This window comes from Melozone crissalis, unplaced genomic scaffold (assembly GCF_028551555.1).
Source record: "Melozone crissalis strain CALT ecotype California unplaced genomic scaffold, PUWL_Pcris_2 ptg000004l_1, whole genome shotgun sequence".
In the NCBI taxonomy this organism is placed as follows: domain Eukaryota; kingdom Metazoa; phylum Chordata; class Aves; order Passeriformes; family Passerellidae; genus Melozone; species Melozone crissalis.
Window position 1 is genome coordinate 25,109,260 of NW_026535782.1, and position 24,989 is coordinate 25,134,248.

The 24,989-nt window shown below is 43.6% G+C and overlaps 1 protein-coding gene across 2 annotated transcripts in view; it reads left to right on the forward strand.

Annotated features, from left to right (window-relative positions):
- RASSF3 (Ras association domain family member 3) overlaps positions 1 to 24,989 on the forward strand; it is a 76,120-nt gene that overhangs the window by 9,942 nt on the left and 41,189 nt on the right. Inside the window, exon 1 of one of the 2 annotated variants that reach the window (XM_054274641.1) lies at positions 13,025 to 13,179. The exons of the other annotated variant lie outside the window; for it this stretch is intronic. Coding sequence (XP_054130616.1) covers positions 13,051 to 13,179 — 129 coding nt within the window. The 5' untranslated portion in view covers positions 13,025 to 13,050. Of the gene's footprint in view, positions 1 to 13,024; positions 13,180 to 24,989 lie in introns of those variants that run through there. 2 annotated transcript variants of the gene reach the window in all.

The following is a 24,989-nucleotide window of genomic DNA, read 5'->3' on the forward strand; positions in this document are numbered from 1 at the left end:
ATTCCAGCTGCCTGCTTAATTTTGGCAGCTGCACGCTTTCTGGCCCAGATGCCTGCAGTCTCTTGTCCAAGTTAGGAGCTAGACAAACTCTATTCACTGTCCTGTAAGTGCACCTCAGCTTATCATCTACATGAAGAATTAGACCTAAAGCTTGGGCTGCCTTTTGCCTCCCAAAGTTATTTTAAATGGACCCAGGAAAGCTGGATCAGGGATGTGCAGTGGCGGCTGTGGCTGCCGGAGCCCCACCTTGGAGGGGGCGATTGCAGCCTTGCCTTGTAAGGGTATCTGCAGCTGCAGAGCGCTGCCAGCCACCCTGAGCAACAGCAGGAGGCCCTTGAAAGCAGCCAAGCACACAGGGGCAGCTCCTCTGACAGAGCAGATGCTGAAGCAGATGTTAAGGCCGCACTGAGGACCACTGCGTGCAGCGTGGTGGGGTTGTGACAGGAGATTGCTTCCAGGACACAGATGTGAAATTCTTAGGTATGGCTTGCAGTGTTGGTGTGCCTCTGTGTTTCAAATCTTCACACCTCTGCCACAAAAATATTTTTAAAAGTTTTGCAGACTTTTTGTAAGTTAATTTAAAAACAGGTCTTTGAAACAAAGGGTTTTTATAAAGACTTTCAGACCCAAAGAAAATGAAGGTAGATATCCTAATGCATACAGCACAGAGCATGAGCTCTTTAACATTGTTCTGCTGCTATCATAAGTGATGTTTCAGATATGTTTTGAGGTCTGCATGTAAGACTGCAGGTTCACTCACCACTGACTGTCTTTGAGGTCCAACCCATCTTTCCATTATCCTGTGACTCTGCTAATGTGGTCACATGTCAGAGGAGGGGAGGACACCCACAGTGTTAAGTTACCTGCACATATGGACACAGTTCTGTACATCTGTTGAGCCACAGGAACATAACCTCTCTTTGGCCATGTGTTGCTGCAGTTTGCTCTCCCGGTCTGGCACTCCTGACACTGAGTGCAGGTGTGGAGATGTGGTGCTGCCCATGATGATGGGGGGTCTGGCACTGCTCCTGTGGGACAAGAGGTGGAGCCTGAATGATGGAGACAGTGTATGGCTGATGAGAATAACCACTGACCAGCAGAACTCAAGGACTCAAGGTGTGAGGAACAAAGAAAGTCCTTTTTAAAACAAAAGCCATGCACTGTTCATACCAGATGCAGTTTTTTCACAGTTGGCATTGGTGGCAATGCCTTTGTAATGGCAGCTAGCCAGACAGATCTGGGATCCAGTTGGTAAACAGCATAAAAGGAAGTGCTTGTGGCTTATGCAGTCTGGTGCTTTGTCCCCCAGTGTACTTTGTGCTCCTCTCCTACATGGAGCTTTCCGAGCTCTGACCAGTGACATCTTACCTTAGTATTGCTATGGTAGTCCCCTGCTGCCCCAGTACCCAGCTTGTTTTCCTCTTGGAAAGCTCAGTTTTGCCTGGAGGGGTGGCTCAGCTGATGAGGCAGCTGTTCTATTGTGGGAGATTTCAGCCTGGTGCTATTAAGAAAAAAAAAAAAAAGGAAAAAAAATTGGTTCCAGTTTATCCTAACCATCTAAGCCCTAAATTGAGGTGGTTCAGCAGCTGCCTCAGGAACAGCTGAGCTGCCTGTGCAGAAGGAGCATTAACTTCCCAGAGAGGGGCAGCTCATACTGATAGTTAAGGGTAGGAGTAACTACTTGTGTCAGTCTCTAGGTGCACAGGTTGTGTGGCACATCTCAATATAGCGAAGGAAATTGGAGTTGTGGGTGATGTCTTGAGCCTGGAACAGAGCATTTCTATGTCAGTGACAGAAAAGAGAATGTGATGAAACATGTTGTTCAAATGTTGTAGGAAAAAAGCTATATTTAGCTGCTCTAAAAATTGCTAAGGATCAGACATGAGGGAGATGGCTGTGGCAACCTATGCTCTTCCAGTTTCACCTGTTGCAGTGTTTCTAAAGTCTAGAAATATCTATAAAATAAGTTACATAGCAGTTAAAACTTTCCCAGAAGAGGTGTAAACAAACTAAATTCACTTGCTGAAACAGTATTACTGAACTATGAAGTGACCTTGTGCTGTGTGGATTCGCTGTAATGCAAACCATCTGCACGCTGAAACAATTAAAGCCTTCACATCTCCTAGGAGTTTCCTTCCTCCGATTATAACTTATGTGCTGTGGTAGAAGCACAGAGGTAAACAGCTAGTTAGAGTGGCCCTCTGTGTCTGTGTGTCTGGGTAATTTTATGGTGCAGCACATACAAAACCATTTTCATTTGAAGTGGCAGCCAGCTTTCAAGTAGAAAATATAGCATATGCTCGGTACCAAATGCTGGAGCCATGGCTTGCAAAACAGCCTGAGTTAGACACATCTGCTCTGCTCTTCTACTTCCCTTCCCCAGCCTCCTCTTTGGATGTACCAAGTTTTCATGAAGCACAGGTCATGCTGGAGAGGCAGCACTTGAATCCAGCCTGCTCCTGTGTAAGGCCCCTCTGCATGTGCTAGACTGAAACCCCTGCCTTCTGTAAGAGCAGTACCTGAGTGAGCTGAGCCTGGGCTGTGTCTGAACTGAAAGCCTTGGATAGCAATTACACATGACTTTATAAAAATTGTATTTAATTTGCAACTACTTTAGTTTCCAGAAGTTCAGAGTTTACACTCTTTAAAGCCATACAAAATCAATCTACAGCCATGGCATTAGAGTTTGGATGTTGCTGTGGTGGGAAAATACCAGAGATGTTGCTTCTGTAGGATTGCTGTACAATTTGCTGTGTCCCACAACTGGCAAAGTTTCATATTCAAATCTCTGCACTATAAAACCTCTTTTTAACACATTCCTCCACCATTTATGTCCATACAGACGACAACAGCACTAAAACCTCAGATCCTCCCTCTTCAGATCACAGGAAAGAGTAACCATGCAAACTCAGTAAAATAAGAAAATTAATTTATTTTGTAGGAATAGGGTTTTTTTCCCTGGAAAAAAGTTGTAGACACTCATTTTTAGAAAACATTAATTTAGATTAACATTCTAGACAGTGTAAACATAAACCATGTAAACATAAGACTGTAAAATTAAAATAATTAAATATTTTTCTTTTAAAGTTAAGTCTGAAAAGTAATGAGTAGTTGCAGCATGGTTCCTGAGCCAGCCATGGTTATTTGTCTCAGTGGGCAAAGGCTTCCATCCTAAGGAGTGACCTCTGGCATCTGACCAGGTCCCATAAAGCACCTCACGCCCACATTTCTCAGAGCAGGCTGCATCCTACATGCCTGTATGTGTGGATTCCAGATATGGCATGCATGTTTTATCTGTTCAAAGTGCCTGGAAAATATGGGGGGGGCTGAGTGAGTGACACTGGTTGGGATAGTGTAAGAAAATGGTGAAATGCAGAAAAAGACTGGGGGGCTCCACACTGCCATGATGATGTGATTTCTGGTGCTGACTACCCCTGGAAGAACCTCTGGGGTTTATTTTGAAGGAAATGTATTGATTTGCTGTAAAGAGGGCTCACAAATGAACTAACATGTGAAATAAGATTTTCAGAACACCAGACCCTGGGGCTGAGCTGGGAAAGGGAATTATTTGGCAATGTTGGTTCAAGTCCTCTAAATTGTAGGTCATGTACATCTTATATATAAAATACTACCTATAGCAAATAGACAAAAGATATAAATTGCTAGATTTATAGTTTCCTCTGTGACCTGAGTACTGACCCATATATGACCTCTGCTGCAGGCTAGAGAAGTAATGAGGGTCTTGGTCATGCCCTGCATGAAGGGTTTGCAGGAATATGTTAAGCTTGAGGCAGTCAGTCATGAAAGAGGCATTTCTCACCTTACAAGTACATGCCTTTGAGACGCAAATAGATCACCTTTGTGTTTATTTTTTATAACATCACGGGGTTTTGTTAATGAAACAGATGAAAAAAAGTAATGTCAGCTTCCCTGCATCAGCCCGGGGCTCAGGCTCTGACCTCCTCACCCACTGCAGGGCGAGATGTGGCAGTCTGGGGGCATAAATGGCTTCTTTCCCTCGGGGTGGGAATGGTTCTCCTACTGCATTTAAGTGCATATATTGTTTTTTTCCCCTCTGGTCACCTCTTTTTCCCCCAAAGTGCTGTCTGATTGATAAAATGTAGGCAGAGGAGAGCAAGAGCCATACTGAGCTCGGATGCCTCTGGCAAGGCTACAGCCCCATGTGATCTGCAGCTCTGCTGGACTTCTCATTGATGTAGAGCATCCACTTCCTGCCTTTCTCTTCCCTCCATATGTTAAATCTCCTAAACTGAGGATTTGTGATGCTGCGTGCACATCATTCCATAATTTGGAAAGAAAATTAGAAGCATCATATTTTCCTTTTCCTTTTCCTTTTCCCTTCCTAGTTCTCCAGTATCTTCTCAGCCCTGATACATATGCTTCCCTTAGCTATCTTTTCACATAGATTACTTTTTAAATTATGTGGAAACCCAGAGCACCAGGAATATTTCTCTGTCTGCTCTGGGATGCCCTGGCCCCCAGGGGAGCACTGACTTTGACTCTCATTCATGGAGAAATTTTCCTAGACTTCAAGACAGACTAGAATCCAGAAAAGTGTGAAATAGATTATTGAGGGTAGTGTAGGTGTATCACTGAGAGAAATTTAGGTTTTGGGATTTTTAGTATGTTGTGGATGGAAGCAAAATGGAGGACAGAGTGTTTCTTCATGCTTCTTCTTCCTTCTTCTTCATGGGTTTGGGTGGCATTTTGTAGTTGGGCAGAAAAGTCTGCATTGTGGGCTCTTTGGGATCAGTTATTGGGTTAAAAGGGAAAATAATGTAGGTGTCAGTTCTTAATTGGATAGTTTAGCTTTAAAAGACCTTGTAACAAGAGATTGTTAGCCATTTTGTGCCTTCTAATGAAAAGCTGCCAAACTCACAATGGTGAGACTGTTTTACTGATAAGAAACAATAAACACCTGAGTCTGAACATGAACTACCATCTCAAGTGCCTTCAGTGCAGACCCAGAGAAACCGATAAAATTATTTTATTTCTAATTTTTTCTCTAAATCTTCCTTCAAAATTAGAAATGTACATCTCAGCTTTCCTAAACTCGTGCTCTTTTTTTCACACAGAAATCTCCATAGACATTTGTTTTGGAATTTTATGGAACTCTGGTGAGGAAAACTTAGTCCTATTCCAAAATATTACCTTTTAATTTGGGTTTTACTTTGCTGACTTGCCTATTTCTCACTTCAAACTTTTTCCTCTTCCTGCTCTCCTGTCTCTTCTTCAGACTGTCTTACTTTTTTCTCCCTTTGCAGCAGTGCTTTCTCAGTGAGGGAGGAAGAGCGTGATAGCAAAGATGGCAATCAGAGAGGTCTTGGGTCAGTGAATGGGACACAGGCCAAATATCAAAGGAGTTAGTGAGATTTAGCTAAGAGAAAGCTTGATTCAGATCAGAACTTTCAAAGGTGGTCACACCCTGCTGAAAATGTGCAAAATGTTGATCTTGGGCAGCACTGCAGAAGTACAGAGGCCAAAGCCCAACACCTTGCATTGGCAGCTGGCAGCTCCTCCATGGCCCGCTGGGCTGGCGAGCTGGGGAGGGAGCGGGCAGGCCGGGCCGGCCGGGCAGGCAGGTGGGGCTGCCCTGCTGCAGCCCCCAGCACTCCAGCAGGCTGGGCTGGCTCTACAGGCACAGGGCACTGCACTTCAAGGAGACTTTTTCCAGATTTTTCCAGCTAAGGGTGGACTGGATGGATTAGACAGCCATTTCAGCAAACAAGTTGTCAGATCTGTTGTCCTGTCAAGCAGCACTGTTTTTCTGGGACAGTTGTCTTCACGGTCTGCTGTTGAGATGATTTACTAGGAAGTCCTAAACTTGTGCAGGCAGCTTCTAGGGAATTTCCGTGATCTACTGCAGTCAGACTTATTAAGCAGAGCAAAATGTCATCTCATACACAGTATGACAAGACAATTTCTAGTTCTTTGTCTAGGAAATGACAATTGGGATGTGATTCCCAGACCAGAAGGCCCCTTCCCCCACCAATTCACCAGTCTGAGGACAGATGCTGGGAATCAGATTGCAGCCCTACAGCACATTAGGGCTCACATTTTCCTGGTATCCACAAAGCATGCTGAGCTTCCACAGTTGTGGTTTCCATACTTAAAACAGAAGGTCCTAGTTAATTTTACTGCCCCGAGTATTTTTATACACTGTTAGCAATTAGGAACTGAATTCAAGTAGGAGAATGTCTGTTTTCTGTACTTTGTTATAGAATATTTCCTTGAGATTATATTCTCTCATGTAGTAGCTCTACTGGTTACCCTGGCAAGGAATGGATGCTTGCAGAGAGTTGGATGACAGCACTCCCAAGCATCTGAGCTTCCTTTAAGCCAACGTTTGCTTATACTCATGTCTGACTATTCACATCAATGGGACTGTGTGAGTAAGGATGTTTATTTACCTGGTTATTGAGCTGGAGCTTCTGAGCTACATCTGGGTCCTGACAGACTTTGTCTGACATTGTTGGGGCTGGCTACAGCATAAGCTAAAAAGGCTATTGCTGCAGGGAATGGATTGCCAGATGGAACATGGCTCTCACCTTTGAGTTCCTGCTAGTACTGACATATCCCTGATCCAGCCCTGGAAATGAGAGTGAAGGGCAGGGCAATTCTCACTTCAGTACATGTGCACAGCTCTCTCAAGCCCCCTGATTAAACATATTTCAGACATATGAAGTATTTTTTCATAATTTGTATTATAAAATCTACTTTTTTGGATCTTTGACAAGAAAGTACCTGTTTAATAATGCAGTCCATAATCAACAGGAGAGGAAGAAAGGAAAATTACTAACATGCCTATCTGTTTTGGAGTGCACTTCTGCCTAACTGGGATGCAAAAATACTGATAGGAAAATGCACACCAGTACAGCAAAGGACTGCTTTATCAGCCTTATCAAGGCTGATAAGGCAATGGGAGTCTTTCAGTTGGTCCCAGTGGGTTTTGGGGCAGGGCAGGATGTGGGAAGGTGAGTGCTGATACCACATGATGAGGCCAGACTCCATGTCAGTATCTTCAAACTGCAGAAACAGTCCCTTGGGGAAGGGTGTACTTTTAGCCTTGTCCTGGCCAACACTGAGTCATCTTGCTAAGCAGAATTGATGACATATCTGTTTGAGATAAAAAGGTGTACAATATTCTGGAAAGCTGTCAGACTCTAACACAAGGATGTTGGTAATTCCAAAGCTGTTAGAAAGGTACAATTTTATCTTTACAGCTTTAGGTAGCAACAAGATAAAGAATCCTCCAAACTATGTGCATGTTTGAAATTATGAATAGCTGTATTGATTTCAGTCAAACTGTGGATTTAGGTAGGTGGCCATATATTTGTAGCATCACAAGAGAGGAGACAAGCACAAATCTTCTTGTTCCATTCACTTTCTCTCCCCCTTCAAACTAATGTAGGTCTGACTGGTCTGAGCACAAAGCTTGGGATGGGAAAGGTGAACTGACTCTGATTTCTATTATCATCTGACCACTCCAAGTATGGTAGATGAAAAACAGAGATCTGGTGAGGGATAATGTGCACACATATAAGAAAGTGATTACACAGGTTATTTTTCATTTCCAGCTATATCCCATTCTTTCCTGAGGATTTTGGATGAAAAGTTGCACCAAAGGAGCTTAAGGTTTGGGCAGAATCAAGAATTTGAAGAGCCAGAAAAGGATTGCTGACAATGCTGTCTAAGGTTGTGACTGCCATAACGAGTACCTGTCCCCAAGGCATTTCTTCACCACGGGATGGGGAGAGGCTGTTGCTCCTGTTTGTTTTCAGTCTGCACTCATGTGCCTGTGTGGCTGGAATGACCTTGTTTGAATTAACAAGTTGCTGGGGTATGAATCAAAGGATAATTGTCACTGCTGCCAGTGGTACTAAACAGACCTGAGCCATTAATTCAAGACAAATGGGAGAAATCAGTAAACAGAAAGTTTACTGGTATAAGGAAACTGCAGGCCTGAGTAGATGGTCTGTGTTGGTTGTATTTCAAATTTATTGCTTTCCTTTGATCATTTGAAATTACTACTGTTTTCAGCTGGAATGTAGAAAAAACTAAGCCCACACGATTAATTATTTATTCCAATTTTAAAGGGACAGTCTGTTACAAGCTGTCTTTCTTCCTCTGTAACTTGTTTTTAGGACATGTTTTTTGTTATATGGGCATAATTTAAATAACTAACATAATGGAATAATTATATTTCCCAGTTGAATATGTTACACAGAAGCCAAATCCAATGTGCTATTTAGCAGGAACCTCTTTGGATTTCACTCCTAAGCATATCCTAAGATTTAGTCTGTCCCATAGGGACTAATCATCAATAAGACTACTGGGGTCAGGAACAGGGTTTGCAAAGACATATGAAGACAGAAAATGAGAGGGGGAAAGACACTCACAGCACCCCAGAAATGACCAAAAGAGTTCCTGAAACAGCCAGGGGCTGGGGGCATCTGGCAAATTCATAGCAGCTAGAATAAAATACTGCAAGGGTTGTTAATGAGAGTCTTCCTGAAAAGCACTGGTGAAACTGGAGGGATACTAAAGCACACTTAGAGGGTGTAAGAAGTTTAGTCCCTGTGATGACCTTTCCTTCCCTCAGCCCATGTCCTGCTTCCCTTCACTGCTCCCACCCACAGGAGGCTGCTGCCCACAGCTGTGGGGCCACCACAGGTCCTGCTTTCCAGAGTGTCCAAGCACCCTTGCAGGATTTCAGCCAGAGGAGACTGAAAAGGCAAGATAGAAAAGGAGGAATTCTAGTCTTGAGATCTCCACATTACTTTTTAAATTATAATAGAAATGTAGTCTTAAATGCCACAGGACCCTCCGACCCAGGCCATACCTTGCTTTTTCCTTTCCTGCTCCTTTGACCCACTGCCTTTTGATGTGGTCTGGCACAAGCCTGGAGAGAGACCAAGGCTTGTGTGCAGCAGTGACCAGCTTGGTCCCGAGCCTCAAAGCAGAATTACTGGCCAAGCCAATGTTTTGCAGCTTTCCCATTTCAATGAGTCCTCCCAGTTTCTCTGTCAGAGGGCTGAGGGGATGTTTTAGAAACATGTAAACATCATGCAGTTGGTAATGGAGTTAATGTAAACTCCATAGGATGTTTTATCAGTTGTCCCTTTGTTTAGTCTGGGAAGCAAAGAATGGGAGGAACAAAAAGAGTCCTCACTTACCAAAAGTTTTCTCTGAAAAGCCAGCAATTAACTATTCTATCTCTGTTTCTTTTGTTAAGAAACAAATGGGCAGGGTTAAGGATGCAAAATGAGTTGTTAATAAAAGCTTTCTAACTCAATAAATATCTTAAACAGTGGAAAGGATGGCCTATAGCGGAGGTGGTACAGCACCATACTGTGTTTTAAGATTGGTTTAGCTAAAGGACTGTTAGGGATGGTGTAAAGTACTTGGTTATTCTTCAGGGCAGGAGATGAATTGACTGAACTAATAATCCGTGTAATCCTGTTCAACCATACTTTCCTGAGGTGTTTTGATTACTTCAATGGAGTGATATTTTAATACAAATAAAGCAATAAAGCTGCAGGATTGTGAAGCAATCCACCTCTATGCAAACTGATGTCTGGTGCTAAGGGTTATTTCAGTTAGGGTAGTTCAAAGTCCTAATTCTTGCCTGATTCATAAAGCTATTCACAGCTGTTTTGCCATTTAGGAAGTCAGCTTTCACTTCTCTGGAAGCTATGCTTGATATTTCATTTCTCTCAGCTGACTCTCCAAAACCACAAAGTGCTTTAAAACTGAATTTTATCCTAGAAAGGAACAGTCATTTAAATTATTGTTTTTCCTCCTACACAACAAATCAGTGTTTGTCACACAGGTTATCTTTGTCTGTGATTGCTTTTTATTCATATTTTATTAATGAGATTCTTGCTTTGAAATAGAGTGCCTATTACTATTTTAGGTTGCGTTACTTGAGCCACCGGCTACAGTCTAAAAATACTATGAAATTCTATCTATGTCATCAAGCTTTAATTAAAAAAAGTTCATTCTCTTTTTCTTCATGGGAGCCTTTGTAGCCCTACTTGCTACTTGAACATAATGATTCATCTCAAAAAAGCATCTCCCTCTTCTCTTCTTGCAACTGCCTGTGTGATCCTATGATAACTGTTTGACAGCTTAATTTCTTGTGGGATGGGATTATTTCTCAGTAGGACTGATGGAGATCCTCGTAATGTTCTGTTTCAGATCCCACTCCTATGCCATATTCCTTAGCCTTTAAGTTAATTTTTTTACTTAATCATTAATCCATAATTCTCCCTAAGAACAAGTATGCTTTCAGAAAGCTTATTATTATCCTGACACATGGCTATTTTTATTTTCATTATGAAGTGCTGTTTGCATTTTCTTTGTTGACTATTTAAGAGGCCTGTCAGAATAAACCAAAAGTAGTGCAAGTGTTGTAGTGTAGACATTTCAGTGCAGCACCTAACAAAGAGCCTTGAATCAATTTTAGGTAAGATTAAAATCCTAGGTAAGATTAAAAAGTCAGTTTGAGAATGTGGAAGAGTACTCATCAGGGGATAGAAACCTTAAAAATATGGGCCAGGGGACAGTGAAATCCACAAGGGTACCAATTGATCTGTAAGTATCACCCTTGAAAAATACTTCTTTTTGGGTATGTTACTTTCAAGCACCAAACAAATCAACACTGAAAGGCATCACATCTGTTTGTGCCTTGATGTGAATTGTTTGGGTCAGTGCCACGTTTGAAAAAAAATTAAAGTAAAAAATCTCTTGTCAAAATTAGTAGTCTTAAAAACCGAGCTACAGTGGAGGATTGAACTCATACTGGAAGATATATCACAGAAAACTTGGACATGTTTTCTTCATTGTTTTTTGTTGCAGCTAGAGAAAATGATCATGTGAATTTGGTGCTATCAGTATAAACGATGCTTTACAGATGAGGTGAATGCCATGCCTTGCTGCTAGGGAATATATAAACTTGAGCCCAGGACTTGCAACTGATCTTGCACAGGTGAACTTGAGCTCTGTTGCAGCAGCTTATTGTCTCAATGATCCTCTTTGCCAGCCTCAAGTTCCACCCACGCACTATCAGGTTTGAGATTGCAGTCAAGCAAACAAGCTATACACACAGTGCCCCTTGTTCCTGGTGAGTCCATCAAGTGTGCCAGCAGATAATATATAAAAATACCTTTGTAGTTTGAAAACACAAGTGCCATTTTTAATCACACCGGAGCCACTTATAATCCTTCACCTTAACTGTGATCATGGACATGGCTGTTTTCCCCAAAAGTTTTGTAAACTGGAGTAGCTGGGTCTCGGACAGGTTCAGAGGCATGCTCAGCAGATCTCTGGTGTGACTTCCTCTTGGCATGGGGCTGGGCTCAGCACGCCAGGTAACACAAACCTTGTTTGTCTACACAAGCATTTTAATACATTTTAGTCGCATTCAAGTAACTTGGCATTCAACTTAAAGCTATCTTGCAGCTATCTTGCATACCACAGGGCTTTACAGTGCCAACAAGTAGGCTCAAGAACTGACACATCTGCATCTATGCTGTTGGACTCAATTATTTGTTTTTAAAAGCTATGATACCTTCTTATCTGCCAGATGCCAAACTCCATATGAAAATGTGGAAGAATCAGAGTTTACGGGAAGGTAAGGATTTAACACCTCCCAACTGACTGACCGGTTTTGGTTCTCAGTGTGAGTGGTTTGCCAGTTTTGAGGTGACTTTATCAATATATAAGGCATACCCGGTCCAGGAGGAGCACTTACTGGCATAAATATCCTTTGGGATAGGAGCAGCCACGTACACCAAATGAGGAGTGTGTGAGGGATCAACGAAATGGGGAGCAGGAAGAGGGAAAGGAGATGTTAGCTAATGGTGTCCCAGATTACATCTGTATCTGAGTACTGAGACCACGGGAACTGATGTGTCAACGTGCAACATCAAATACGTTTAATCTGAGGCTGCGCTGTAGCAGAACGGTATCGCCTTGCTGATCCCCATGTCTCAGGGTCTGCTCCGGCAGCAAGTGGCTGAAGTGACTCACTTCCCCCCATGGGACCAGCGCAGTGGCACGGGGCACAGCAGGAACACCGGGCTAAGGGCGTGCAGGAAAGGCAAATCTGCTCTTACAGGCAGCTGCACAGCTTTAGGAAGCCGTACCTTAAACCCGGTATCCTGTCGGTGACAGTGACCAGCCCTAGATAAATTAAGGGAAGACATGAGACTCTCCGGCAGGTAATTATGGAGTGATCTGGCCTTCAGGCATTGTCTGTCATTTCCCCCAGTAGTGATGAGTCTGATGTTTCCCCTGTGTCTTATCAGGACTTTCGTGCTTTAAATATGTTTTCCAGTTGTAGATCTGGATATTCTTGCTATCTGCACACTTATCTAATCCCTGGTGAGTCTTCACAAGCCTCCCTCCTCGCTACATCCTGGGGCGATGAATTCCATTGACTTAATAGTCCGTGTGCTGCTGATGGTGCGCGGGGCGGCCCCGGCCGGGCACGGCGGCGGCTGCGGAGCTGGAGGCTGTGGCTGCTCAGCCGGAATTCATGGATCGCTGGAAGAACTGCAGGGGAAAAGCTCTCCCCAGTACTTCGCAGTCAGTAGTTTTTTAAATGACTATGCTTACGGTGCATAGAAGAGTGAAACTGAGTAATTATTAGGGAAAGGTTTGGGAACTTCTCACCTCAGCAAGGCCCCTCTCAGCTGCCTCGCTGCTGTAATGAGCATGGAGGTGCGGAGGCGCCGGCCCCAGCCGGGGAGGGGGTCAGGACTCGGCGGGGCGCGGGGCCAGGAAGGAACCGCCCGCAGCCCTCACCTGCTGCCCGGGCGGGCGGGGGCGGCGCTGCCCGGGAACTCGCGCGGCAGGAAGGGAGCGGAGCGAGGGCGGGAGTGGGGCCGCCGGAGCCGCGGCTCCTCCTCCTCCCGGACCCCGCGGGCTGGGCGAGGAGCGGCAGCGGCGGGGCCCCATGCGGCGGCCGGGACGGCGCTCTCCGCCGCCCGGCCCCAGCACCACCAGCAGCCCCCGCCGCCGCCGATGACCTGGACCAGCAGCATGAGCAGCGGGTACAGCAGCCTGGAGGAGGAAGAGTCGGAGGAATTCTTCTTCACCGCGCGCACCTCCTTCTTCAGGAGGCCGCCGGGCAAGAGCCGCGCCGCCCCACAAGTGAGTGCCGTGCGCCGGGCAGGAGGGGCGGCTGCGCCGCGCGGGGCAGCTGCTGCCGGCCGGGCCGGGCCGGCTCCCTCGGGCTGGGCTGCCTCGGGCTGGGCTCCCGCCGGCCGGGCTGCCTCGGGCTCGGCCTCCACGTGTCCGCCGCCCCCTCCCCCACGGGGAAGGACCCGCGGAGCCGCCCGGGGGACGGAGCGGGGAGGAGGCGGCCGGGAAGGGCTTCCCTCGGCGGGCTTCCAGCGGGGCTCCCGTGCCACCGGGGGTCGCTGGAGGGGCCCCGCCGGCGTGTCCCTCTCGGCAGCCGGCCTGAGGGACCCCCACTGCCTGCGGGCAGGGGTGTGAGCAGAAATCCCTGTCTGTGCGGTGAGTGACCGCGCTGTCGGCCCCGCTGCCGCCTCTGCCTCCTCGCTCTTTCGGAGCTCGTTCCGAGGTGAATGACAGCCTCTTCAGCTGGTTTGTTGGCAGCGAAAGGCCCTCTGAAGTGTTTAAGTGGCTTGGTTTAAGCATTCAGGCTCAGGCAAGTGGGGCTTTGAGGTGAAGAACTAATTAAATACAAAGCAAAACTCCGAACCAACCCCTTGTGTGGGCAGCGTTGAAATTCAGTGGAGGACCTGTCCGACCCAGAGCAGTCATTAAACCTTATAGGGTAAACGTCACACTTTTTTAGCTAAGCAGTCTATCCCCCCTAATTTCTCTCTTTCTGAAGCACAGGATCTCATTGTAGAGATGGCTGGTGTGTTTGGAAACTGTAGGCTAGCAAGCCTGTTTTGTTTATGCTACTTCTTCATCTGCTCCCACCAGCATCAGTGCCTTCTTTCTGTTCAGCGTCTGTTTCTTTCTACAAACTCTTAGTAGTTTTTCCCACTGCATTTCAGTGTTGGTATTACTGGTGCTGTGGGAACCTGGTTATAAACTTGCTTTTGAAAGCCTGGACACGTCAGCTGCCCTCTGTTCCACCTGTGGCAGTTGTCAAAAAACATCATTTGTTGCCCACAGCCATTCCTGTAGGCTGCATTCTGCTGCAGAAAGCCAATCTTGGTTTCTGTTTCTCTGAGGTTATTTGTGATTTGCTTAAAATGAAACCCTCTAGCTGCCCCTTAGGAAACTCCTGCTCCCGTTTGAGGAAGTGCAAGAGCTCTCTTGAACTTCAATTTCCTTTGCAAAGTCTGGCAGGGAGCCTGGGCACACCCTCTTCCTACACCTGAGTTTGGGCACTTGGAGCAAGTAGGTTGGGACCAGCTATGTACCAGGTCATGGCTGCTTCTCCAGGGTACTTCCCTTGACCCTCTCCTCAGTGTTTGCTTTTGTCTCATGCATTTTGAGTTTCAGCCTCCCACTAACCTCAGGTGTTCTCTGGAAGCTGCTGAGTACTGTGGAGTGTTCCTGAACTTCATCTGGTAACCTATTTGGCCAGCACTGGCTGCCACCTGGCCCTTAGAGAGGAGGATCCTGGTGTGACAGTACTGTGGGAATAAAAATCTATCTGCTGTCTGCCTCAGTGTAGTTACTGTATCATGACATGGGAGAGGGTCCATGTCTTAATTCAGATCCTAAAAACATACACATCTTTCTAATGCTATTGTATGAGTTGTGTTTCTAAATATTAGCTGTGTAAGTAGTAAGTTGTGCAAATGCATAATTCCTAGCGAGAGGGACTGGAAAAAAAAAACCAAAAAACCCCCTCCCCATAACTAATTTTTTTTATTCTGCTCTAGTATTGCTTCCCAAAAGAATACTGCAGTGAGGTGTTGCAGGGTACATATTTAAGTATGTATTTACTAGGCTGGAACAAATTAATCTGTATTGCTGACTCTGCAGCATCAGAAATACTCAGCTAGTATTTCTAGTCATAAAGTTACTACCAGTTGCTCTCAGCTGATGATTTATAGAGAGGAGAAAAGAAACCCCTCCAAACAATGCTGAATGCAGATTTCAACAGTCATGTGGCCAGTAAGAGTTTCCCCTTCCAGCAACAACCGTCATAATAAGCCTCTTTGTAGGGATGAGGATGTTACTTTTGGTTTGTATTTGAGGTTTAGTTAAAAAATGCATACTATGTCCCCTTGAGCAAAGAGAAAAGAGGGGAGCTGATAGTTATTGTTTCTGTGTCTTTCTCAACTACACAGATATTAAGTTCTCCAGTGTGTGTTTCTCTTCTTGCAGAAGACCTTTAAGTGCTGGCAGTTAGATTTATCCTTCTGTCTTAGCTCCCTCTGCCCCCTTTCTTGCAGGGAAAAAATGGTTTAGAGCATTTGGTTTGCAGCTGTGCCTGCAGAAAAACTGAGAAAAACTCAGTACTAGTGTTTAGCTTTGTTATGTATGGATTTCCAAAGAGAAGAAAGAGAAAACAAAATTCACTTGCATAAGTAGTGAGTTTTTGTTTTCATCTTGTTGGGCAAGGATGGGCTTAAATACATCAAATTCTGCTAATGAGACAGGATTAATGAATTGACTGCAGTTCTGGTGTAAAAACTCTGTGATAGTACCTTTGGTCTTTGCTTAGGATCTGTAGAGTGATTAAAGATTTAGGCAACTCTTCCCATTTCTATACCACTTCTAAAAGAAAATTGCAGCATAAAACCTTTGCAGTAGATAATAGGCAGTATGGTGTTTTAGGGTTCAGTCTGAGGGCAGTGGGAATAAAAATGCACGTTGCCTTTTGCTGTCTTATTGCTCCTGAAAGTTTAGCTTTATTTAAGGTTTCTTATCAGCTGTGTCTCTTGTAAAATTTGAGTGTCAGAGACTAGATTAAGCTCAGTGTGGTCCTGTTTCATGTTTGCAATGAGTCATTTAATAAGTGAAAAAGGCAGAACTGTAAATATTTTTGTCCTGCCAGTCTGACTACTCCGGTGAGGTAAAGTTATCCATGTATGTAGGCTTTTGCAAGATCAGACCAGTGCTTCTGTATGATCAAGCCTTCGGAAATGGTCCATTCCCTGTAGAGAAAATACCAAAATAAGATGTTTGGCAAACTTTTGAAAACTGACCCCTTTCTCTCCCTGTTTCCTCCCACCCACCCCCATCCTTCAGGAAAATTGAAACCAGTCATGCCTGCTGCTGCAAGCCCCACCATATGCTGGAGGGATGTGCATCTTCCTGTGTATGTTCTCTGCACTTTCCTTCCACATGCCAGTTCCCTGAATCCCACTTTGAGCAGGGTTGATGTAAATCCTTGCAATTGTTTCCTTTCCCAGGGGTCTCAATGGACCAGTGCCTTTCAAGCACTGGAGGTGGCTAGTTCCAAGCCATGCTGAGCTCATGTTTTCTGTCTGGATGACTGCAAAAACCTGAGGACATCCCTGTACTTGGTTCTGCCTGCTCTATGTTTGAGGGCCCCTTCCACTGTAACTGTAAGGGTTTGAAACATGAGAAGAGGCTGTAGTCAAGCTCTCTCTCTCTCTGCCCTTCTGTGTGAGGACATCACTGTACTTTGGGAAACCTTGCTTTGGGAAGCTGGCAGTGCTATGAAGGTCATGGATCCCAGCTAAAAGAGGGCCATTCCTGCAGGTTCTGTTCAGCATCTGAGTTGTGAATACTCTGCACACAAAATGTGAGAGACTTCTGGTTGATGTCTCATGCAAAATAGCTTAGATATAGGAAGTTTGACACTTGGATGCTGCTTTGTTCTTTGGAGTAAAAACCCAAAATGCTCCTGTGTGCTCTGTTTTTCTACCATTTCATACAGGGCTCTGTAAACGTTTTTGCAAGAAAAATGCAATCTCTTCTGTTGGCAGCTTCCAAAAATGCAGGTGTTCCTTCTGCACCCAAGAATGTCCCCATTGCCTCCCTGTCAACACTTGTCCTTCCCTCTCTGGGGTCTGATTTCTCCCTCTCTCTTCCCCTTACTGGTCTTGGTCTTCACGGCTTCCAGACCCGCTAAGTTCCTTCCCCTGCACCCTCACCCAGTGCACTCTGCCATGGCATTGGCTTTGTGGCTGTCTTTTCTGCATGTCAGTGGGATTTGCAGCTGTGGTAATGGTGGTGGGAAAGGAAATTGATAGAAAAGCTGGAAATGGAAAGCAGATAGGTAAGAGCAGAGGAGGTGTAAAGGGCAAGGGCAAAAGGCAGAGGGTGACAATCTCATCCCTAGCTAGTCCTGACAAGGTCATCAGGTAGCACTCATTTCACTGTTGGAGAAGGAGGTTTGAAGGGAAAGATGTAGCAATTTTTTTTTTAGTGGGTGAGCTGGTGAAAATGGGAAGAAGTAGGACAAACTTCTGGGCACAGATACCTTTTTTTTAGGTTTCTTCCACGTGAATTTGCTCAATAGGTTGAGGCATGTAATTGAGAGGAAGAGAGAGATCATTAAAAAAACCCATTTGAGTTGGGAAGAAAAGTTTCTAGTAGTAAAATGCAATTTGTGGCTGCTCAAGCCTGGTTAGGACATCTCTGTGTTACTAGTGTCCATTATTAATGTTTTACATTGTTTGGTCATTGCGACTCTTCCTGGGTTTCCTTTTAGTAACATTCCCTAGGGAAAACGACTCTCCTGACTACCAGAAAAAATGAGGTTTCTAATTATAGGCTTGCTTTGGAGCCAAAAAGTTTAGACTTGTGTTTGACATGTAGTCGTGAAACTTGTTTTAAAAAAGGCAACTAAAAATATCCAGTAATATTTTGTTCTTTTTTTTTTTTTAATTCATTTGGCAGTCAGCGAATATTATGGGATAAACATTGTCGCAACAGAAATACTTGAAAGTTAAGGGCTGAAAGAATGAGTAGGGTAGGGATTGTGTCTATTTTAAGCCCACATCACTGTGATGATAAACTAGCAGTCCTTACTTTGTGTTTTTGCTTCACTCTTCTCTCAGAGGATTTGATGTGGTGTGTCAGTAACTTGGAGGGGCTTGATGGCCATTTTGTGGTGAAATCTGAGTCCCCTGCTGGTGTCTGACAGCCTCTGGAAGTGAGATGAGGTTTATGCTCTGTGCAGAGGATGCTGATTGCCATACGCTGGTTTATCACCACAGTTGGTTCTTGGAATCATCGGTTTAAATTTTGAGGACTTAACTATATGAAATAGTAACTCCTAGCACATACAAAAATTTAAGAAACAGATTTAGGAGAGGTGGACTCACATGCTGTCCTAGTCAGAGTTCAAGTCACTAAAACATGATGGGTGCTGTTAGCTTCAGCAATTTAAGGGTCACGAGTGCAGCACCAGCAGCAGGTAGTGTTCAGACTAGATGAGTAACTCTTAACCTTTCCACTGTTTTCTTAAGTCTATTGTATTAATACGATATTAAGTGCAGCTCAGGCAGTTACTTATCTATAAACTTTGGGAGCACAAACAATGTATTATTAACTTTTTTACTGACATTTATTTAAATACCACCAGAGAAACACTGATTATTTATTTTTCCTTTTGTTGGAGGAAAAAAAAGCTTTGATTCCCTTATCAGAGTCTTGGGGTATAGTAGCTAGGCTTCACATTAGTTAGATGAAGAGCATTTAGTTAGTGTGGGTATTTTGTGAACTCAGTGATGTAATTGAGTTGGGATAATTGTGAAGGTTTAGGTGCAAAGCAGAAGGGCAGAGTTGTGGGGTTTTGCTGAAGTCAGAAAGTATTGGGCACCTATAACTTTAAGGTCCAAAATGTTTAGACTTAGGCTTCTTCAGACACATGTGAACAGACATGCAGGCACAAGGAGGTTTTTTTTAACTGAAGAGTCTGGTGAATCCAGGAAAGTGCTCTGCAGAGCAGCAGAGCTCAAGGTCATTTGAATACATTGAAGAGATGAAAAAAACCCCAATAAAAAGTTCCTTAATGAGAAAGTTTGATACCTCCTTTTCATTATCTTTATTTCAGCTGTAGATCAGTGTGTAAGAATAATATCAGAATGACCATTTTGGAAGAGGATCCGGCTGATTTACATCTAGCTACAGCAATAGCAAAATTATGAAGAAAAACTGAAGTAGAAACTGATGATACAGAAGTTTGTCTCTTCTGTAGTCTCTTCAGAAGTTTGTCTCTTCAGTCAGTGGCACCAGTGCTGAATTAACAGTTGCAGACACTGCTGGCTCATGGGTTGGGCACAAAGGGTCAAAGTGAATCATCACAGACTGTCAGCTGGCCTCTCATGGAGTTCTGCAGGGCTCCATCCTCAGCCCAGAGCTTGTCCACATCTTCATTAATGACTTGGATGCAGGACTAGAAGGAATATGAAATAAATTTGCTAATGACACTAAATTGAGAGGAGCTGTTGAGTCCCTCAAAGGCAGAGACACATTGATAAATTAGAGAGATGGGCAATCACCAGCTGTATGAAGTTTAACAAGGGCAAGTGGCATATTCTGCCCCTGGGATGGGGCAACCCTGGATGTATGGACAGACTGGGGAATGAGAGGCTGGAGGGCAGCACTGCAGAAAGGGACCTGGGGGTCCTGGTCAAGGGAGAGTTGAATCTGGGTCAGCAGTGCCCTGGCAGCCAGGAGGGCCAAGAGTGTCCTGGGATGCATCAGGCACAGCATCACCAGCTGGGCAAGGGAGGGGATTGTCCTGCTCTGCTCTGCCCTGGGGCAGCCTCACCCTGAGTGCCGTGTGTGGTCTTGGGCAATGTAAGGAAGATATTGCCCAAAACTGTGAGGAACGGGCACAGTGTAAGGAAGATACTAAGCTATTGGGGAATGTCCAAAGGGGGGCAATGAAGGTGTTGAAGGGTCTCGAGGGGAAGCTGTATGAGGAGTGCCTGAGGTCATTTGGCCTGTTCAGCCTGGAGAACAGGAGACTAAGGGGAGAGCTTTTATTGCCTTCTGCAGCTTCCTTGTGAGGGGAAATGGAGGGGCAGGTACTGATCTCTCTCCACTCTTGTAACCAGTGACAGAACTCAAGGGTATGGCCTGAAAGTGTGTCAGAGGGAGGCTCAGGCTATGTATCAGTAAAAGGTTCTTCACAGAGGGTGATCAGGCCCAGGAACAGGCTCCCCAGGGAACTGGTCACAGCACCAGCCTGACAGAGTTCAAGAAACATTTGGACAATGCTCTCAGGCACATGGTGTGATTCTTGGGGTGTCCTATGTAGGGTCAAGAGTTGGACTTTGGTGATCCTTGTGGGTCCCTTTCAATTGAGGATATTCTGTGATTCTAAATAAACTGATTAACAGAGAGTTTTGGATTAAGTGCTCGGTATGTAATGCAGCATTTTGCCTGTGAGACTATACTAGTGAGTCCAGACAAGCAATGTGAGCTTCATGAAGAGAGACATGGGAGTGACAGGTCTCTTGTTCAGCTCTCCTCATGGATAGGCAGATAAGGCCAATGTGCAGGCAACACATTGGGACAGGCTATTCAGTATATCCTGCACTTCATTCTTAGGTAGAATGAAGTAGTAGGGCTCTTACAGATGCATGCTCACATTAAAAAAAAAATTAGATGTTAGCTATATATATATGTATGCAGACACAAAATATTCAGATTTATGTATATAAATCTGCCACACACACATATGGATTTGTGCCTTTTGAGACCAACATTGAGGAAAGGTCTTAAAACCAGCAGTCCCACAGATGGTAGAGGTGTGCCCTGATGGGACTGAAGCTAGCCCAGCATGCTGTGATGCCCCTGGTTTCAGTGCAGCACTTACCTGACTGCTGCATTGTCAGGCTTTTGTGTGGGTTCAGGTGCCTGTGTCCAAGCCTGCACGTTTCTGTAGACAGGTATGAATTGACTTGGGTGAGTAATTGCCGCTTTCCTGTTGGGTGCTTGCTGTTCTCTGAGGTTGGTGAAGTACTGCAGACAGTTTTGAGGAGAGTGCTTCCTATGCAGACGTGTATTTGGCTATGCTAAGTAGCTACATGTGATTTATGTAGCAATTAAGAATGTTACTCATCTGTGTGTGTGCTGGAAAGGAATTTGTGTTCCTGAATGCAGAGGAGTCTCTTCTGTGCTGAAAATAATAGTAAAGGCAGCAGTGGTTCATTGCCTCTGAGGATGCATCAAGCCTTGATGTTGGGTATGTAGGAGTACTTGGTGTGCTGGCTGCCAGCTTCTCTGTCTCACTCTTTACCCACTCAGTAATTGTGGAAAATGCTGTTTGCAAGTGTGTTTCTTTATAAATTACATAAAATAATATACTAGGGGAAAATTACAAAGGCAGTTGTCTCTAATCTGTTATAAATATTCCTGTTGTCCATAATTAGGACTGCTTGTATTGTGATCTGTCTCCTCTCTGATCCAAGGTGTGGTCAAGTGCATGGATGCACAGTCCAACCATGCTATAGTTTTCCTCATAGTGCACAGTCCTTGTGTCTTGTGTTTGCAATACACAATCAATGCAGTCTCTCTAAAGCCTGACTGGTAATAATAAAAACTGGATATCGAGTTCTCCTCTGACTGAATATGTTAGCTTGCCAAATATTTAAGTGCCTTATTTTATTTCTGCTGAAGCAGGAATCCCACGTTTTGACTTGTCCCCCTTGAAGTAAAGTTTGTAATAGAACAAATTTGTTAATGCTTTGCAAGTAGTTTAACACCTTTATTGATGGCTAATAACCTCTGTTGTAGAGGACTTCCTCTCAGTAACTTCTTATGTACGGGTGTGCCTAGGACATCCTAGCCTGTAAACTGGAAAGAGTTTAGTTCACATGTTTCATTTAGAGCATTATTTTTCTCTTAGAGGGTTCCTCTCTTCTGAAGAATTTGATGCCTCAAGATCAAAGCCTGCTTGTCTTGCTGTTCAGTCCAAAGGGAACTTGATTTGGTGTGTTCACTTAGATACATAAGCTGAGATTGTGGAAGTCTTTTTGTTCAGATCTGCTCATCTAATTGTAAAATATTCTCATAGTTCATATGGGAAGCACCTGGTAAAGCCATATAAACTCCAGCAACTGCACTAGGGATTTCAGCATGACCCTTTGTGATTGTGTGCATATTCTTTGGCACTGCCTGAAAGATTAGGAATTTGGTGGTTATGTATTGCATAATGGGAGAAATTGGTCTGCATTGTTTCTCCTTATGTTTTAAATGAGTAAGTTCAAGAATCAGTATTATTGTGATTAGCATAAGTCAGAGCAAATTTTCAAAACAGATGCAATCTGAACTACTGTATTACAGTTTTTTATTACATTATTGATGTGTGGAAAGGTTATGTAATGTAGGCATAGACAGGTATCTTATGTTACCATTTATGATAAAACATGTAAAAAACCCCCAACCCCGTTTTTTTGTGTCTCTGATTAGCTTGCAAGTAGTAGAAACGTTGATGTGTGGCAAGTGACCTAGGCTGTGCCTAAAATGCACAGCAGGTACACGCTGTAGCCAGCTGCAGGAACTGATCCCCCAGCCTTCCAGACTGGTGACTTAAAGAATGCTCAGCCCCCTTTTTGTTACCATGCATGTGTGTTTAACTTTGAAAAGCAGGGGACAGCAAGGGTTTCTGCAGAAGTGTTTCTGGATCTGTCAGGTTAGATTGTTGAACCTAAGTGTTGAAGACCAAGGAACAGAAATATGAGCAGGAGGAAAGTTTATTTTAATCCTGTCATACATACAGGCTCCCCATTTCCATCACCAGGAGTACTTTGATGCAGAAATTAGACCCATGTGATGGCTATGATATAGCCAGGAGTAAATGCTGCCATAAAGGGATGCTCCTGAAAACTGCTAAAATGAATAAATCCCTAACTCTCCATGTGGCATGGACTTGGCAGCTGAAAGCTAGAAACAGGTGTAACTTTTATATCTGACAGTAAAGGACGAGGAGAAGGAAGGAATCTTTGTGTACAAGACTTGCTCCATCTCTTGAAGGATAGTATGAACACTTATCAACTGCTGAGAGCAAACTGGAGTAAATTATCCTGCATACATGTGAGGCATGGTAAAAGAGAGGGGATGTTGTTTGAGATGGGGAGTTGATTTGTTACTGTTGTCTTTTAGGAGCTCTGTTGCAAAGAAGGAAGAGAAAGTATTCTATCTGTCCTGCTGTAAGTGCAGGCTGAAAAATTGCCTGTTCATATTTCTGCATGTAGGATCAATGTCTTGTGTCCTGGGGAGAAATACACAGCTTAAGGAAAAATTTATCCTTGAGGCAGTTGCTCCATTAGGTACCCACATACAAGTGCTGGCAGTGTAAGAACAGCAGAGTCAGGGGAACATTAGTGGTGCAGGCAACCTGATGCAAGCAGTAACCAGACTCCCATGTAATCTGTGCAAGAGAAATCTGCTTTATTAAGGGGAACTTGATCTTTCATTAAAGAAATCTTCTGGTCATCATAGTCACAGCTTTCATGGAGCTTGATTTAGCACAGTGTTACTTTTCTACTGCGCTGTCTACGTAAATTTGTAATTCTAAAGTCTGATTTTCTGTATTTAGAAATTTATCCAAATCTTGGATAAATTTACTTGTTGAATTCATGAAATGCCTTTTTCACCTTCCAAGAATATAGGATACAGGTTGTTAACTAATGCCAGGAACCTTAATCAATTCTTTCTATAATGAAAATAATTTAGCTGCTTTTAGGGAGCTAAATTATTTAGAGTAAGGGGATCTCAGGATATAAGTCAATGGTTTCACAGTAGCTGGTTAAGATAGTCTTATGGAGTGGGGCTTTTGTAGAGTTGAAAGACTGAAATATCTTTTGTTGTATTTGATAATATAATTTAGTTTATTAGTCAGGTAATGTATTTTAGTTATTTTAGAAGTGACTCTTAAAATACTGAATTACTTTTAGTTACCTTTTGGTCACTTCAGTGGTAAGAGACTACTGCACATGCATACGAATGTCAAAGGAGACAGCAAAGCTTCTGGACATCAGTCAGATAAACCTCTGAATCAGATAATCACATTATTCTAAATTTCATTTTTCTGTTCTCATTGAATATAAAGTTGAATTAATTTATATGACTAGTTCCCTTTCTTTGAGCTCTATGACTATGTCAAAAATTGCTCCTGAACAATTTACTACACTCCCCCTGCTCCCCCTTATTTTTTCTTCAAGGTCTTAGCCAAGCAAGAGCTTGTTTTATTCTTTGGGTGCTAATTACTTTCCCTTCACCTTTTAAGCCTGAGACTGACTCACACTGCTGTTGCTTATAACAATTATAACAAGAATTGCTGATAAATCTAAATACTTTCTCTAAACAGTCTCTATATTAACTGCATAGTATTGCTTTGGGGTCTGATTTGGGCTTCATGGGAGCAAGTTTGTTTTCACAGAAATTGAAAAATGGTATTAGTGTTCAGCTGACCATATGATCTATTACTCTGAACTTTTGTTGATCCCTTGCTTGCCTAGGAGGTATTTTTACTGCTTTAAAAATGTCAGCAAAATAAAATTCAGCTTAACTAAAACCACCATGTTTTAATTAAAGTATGTTAAAGAAAATATCTTCTATAAAACTTTTAATTCTGTGCTGTAAATTACAACTTTTTTCTTAAGTGTATATTCAGTAGACTATATTGTCAAAGAGTATAATAATTGGGAGAATGTTCTTATTGCTAACTCAAACCTGTGAGCAACAAGACTTCATTAAGTAGATTGTGGGTTTCTGGCTTTTTGTTGCTCTGGTCAGAATTGTTGTTCTGTAAAATGAAGCAGACAGTTCCTGTGCTTAGTGTGGTGAGGTTTTTATATTCTGGATTAGGCTGGGTGCCAATTAGCCAGCCACTGTCTGCCCTTCACAGTGTAGACAGTTCTTGTACCTTAGACCTGATCACAGCCTGTGCAACATTGTCCCAAATAAATGCCAAGTGTTTAGGCAAGGTGGAGAAGCAGTGATGCTTTATAAATCAGAGTGGCTCTGATTTACAAAGCATCACTGATGCTAGCAGGGCATGTTTTACCAGGGTTTCTCTTTTGGTTTGCTGGGCCACA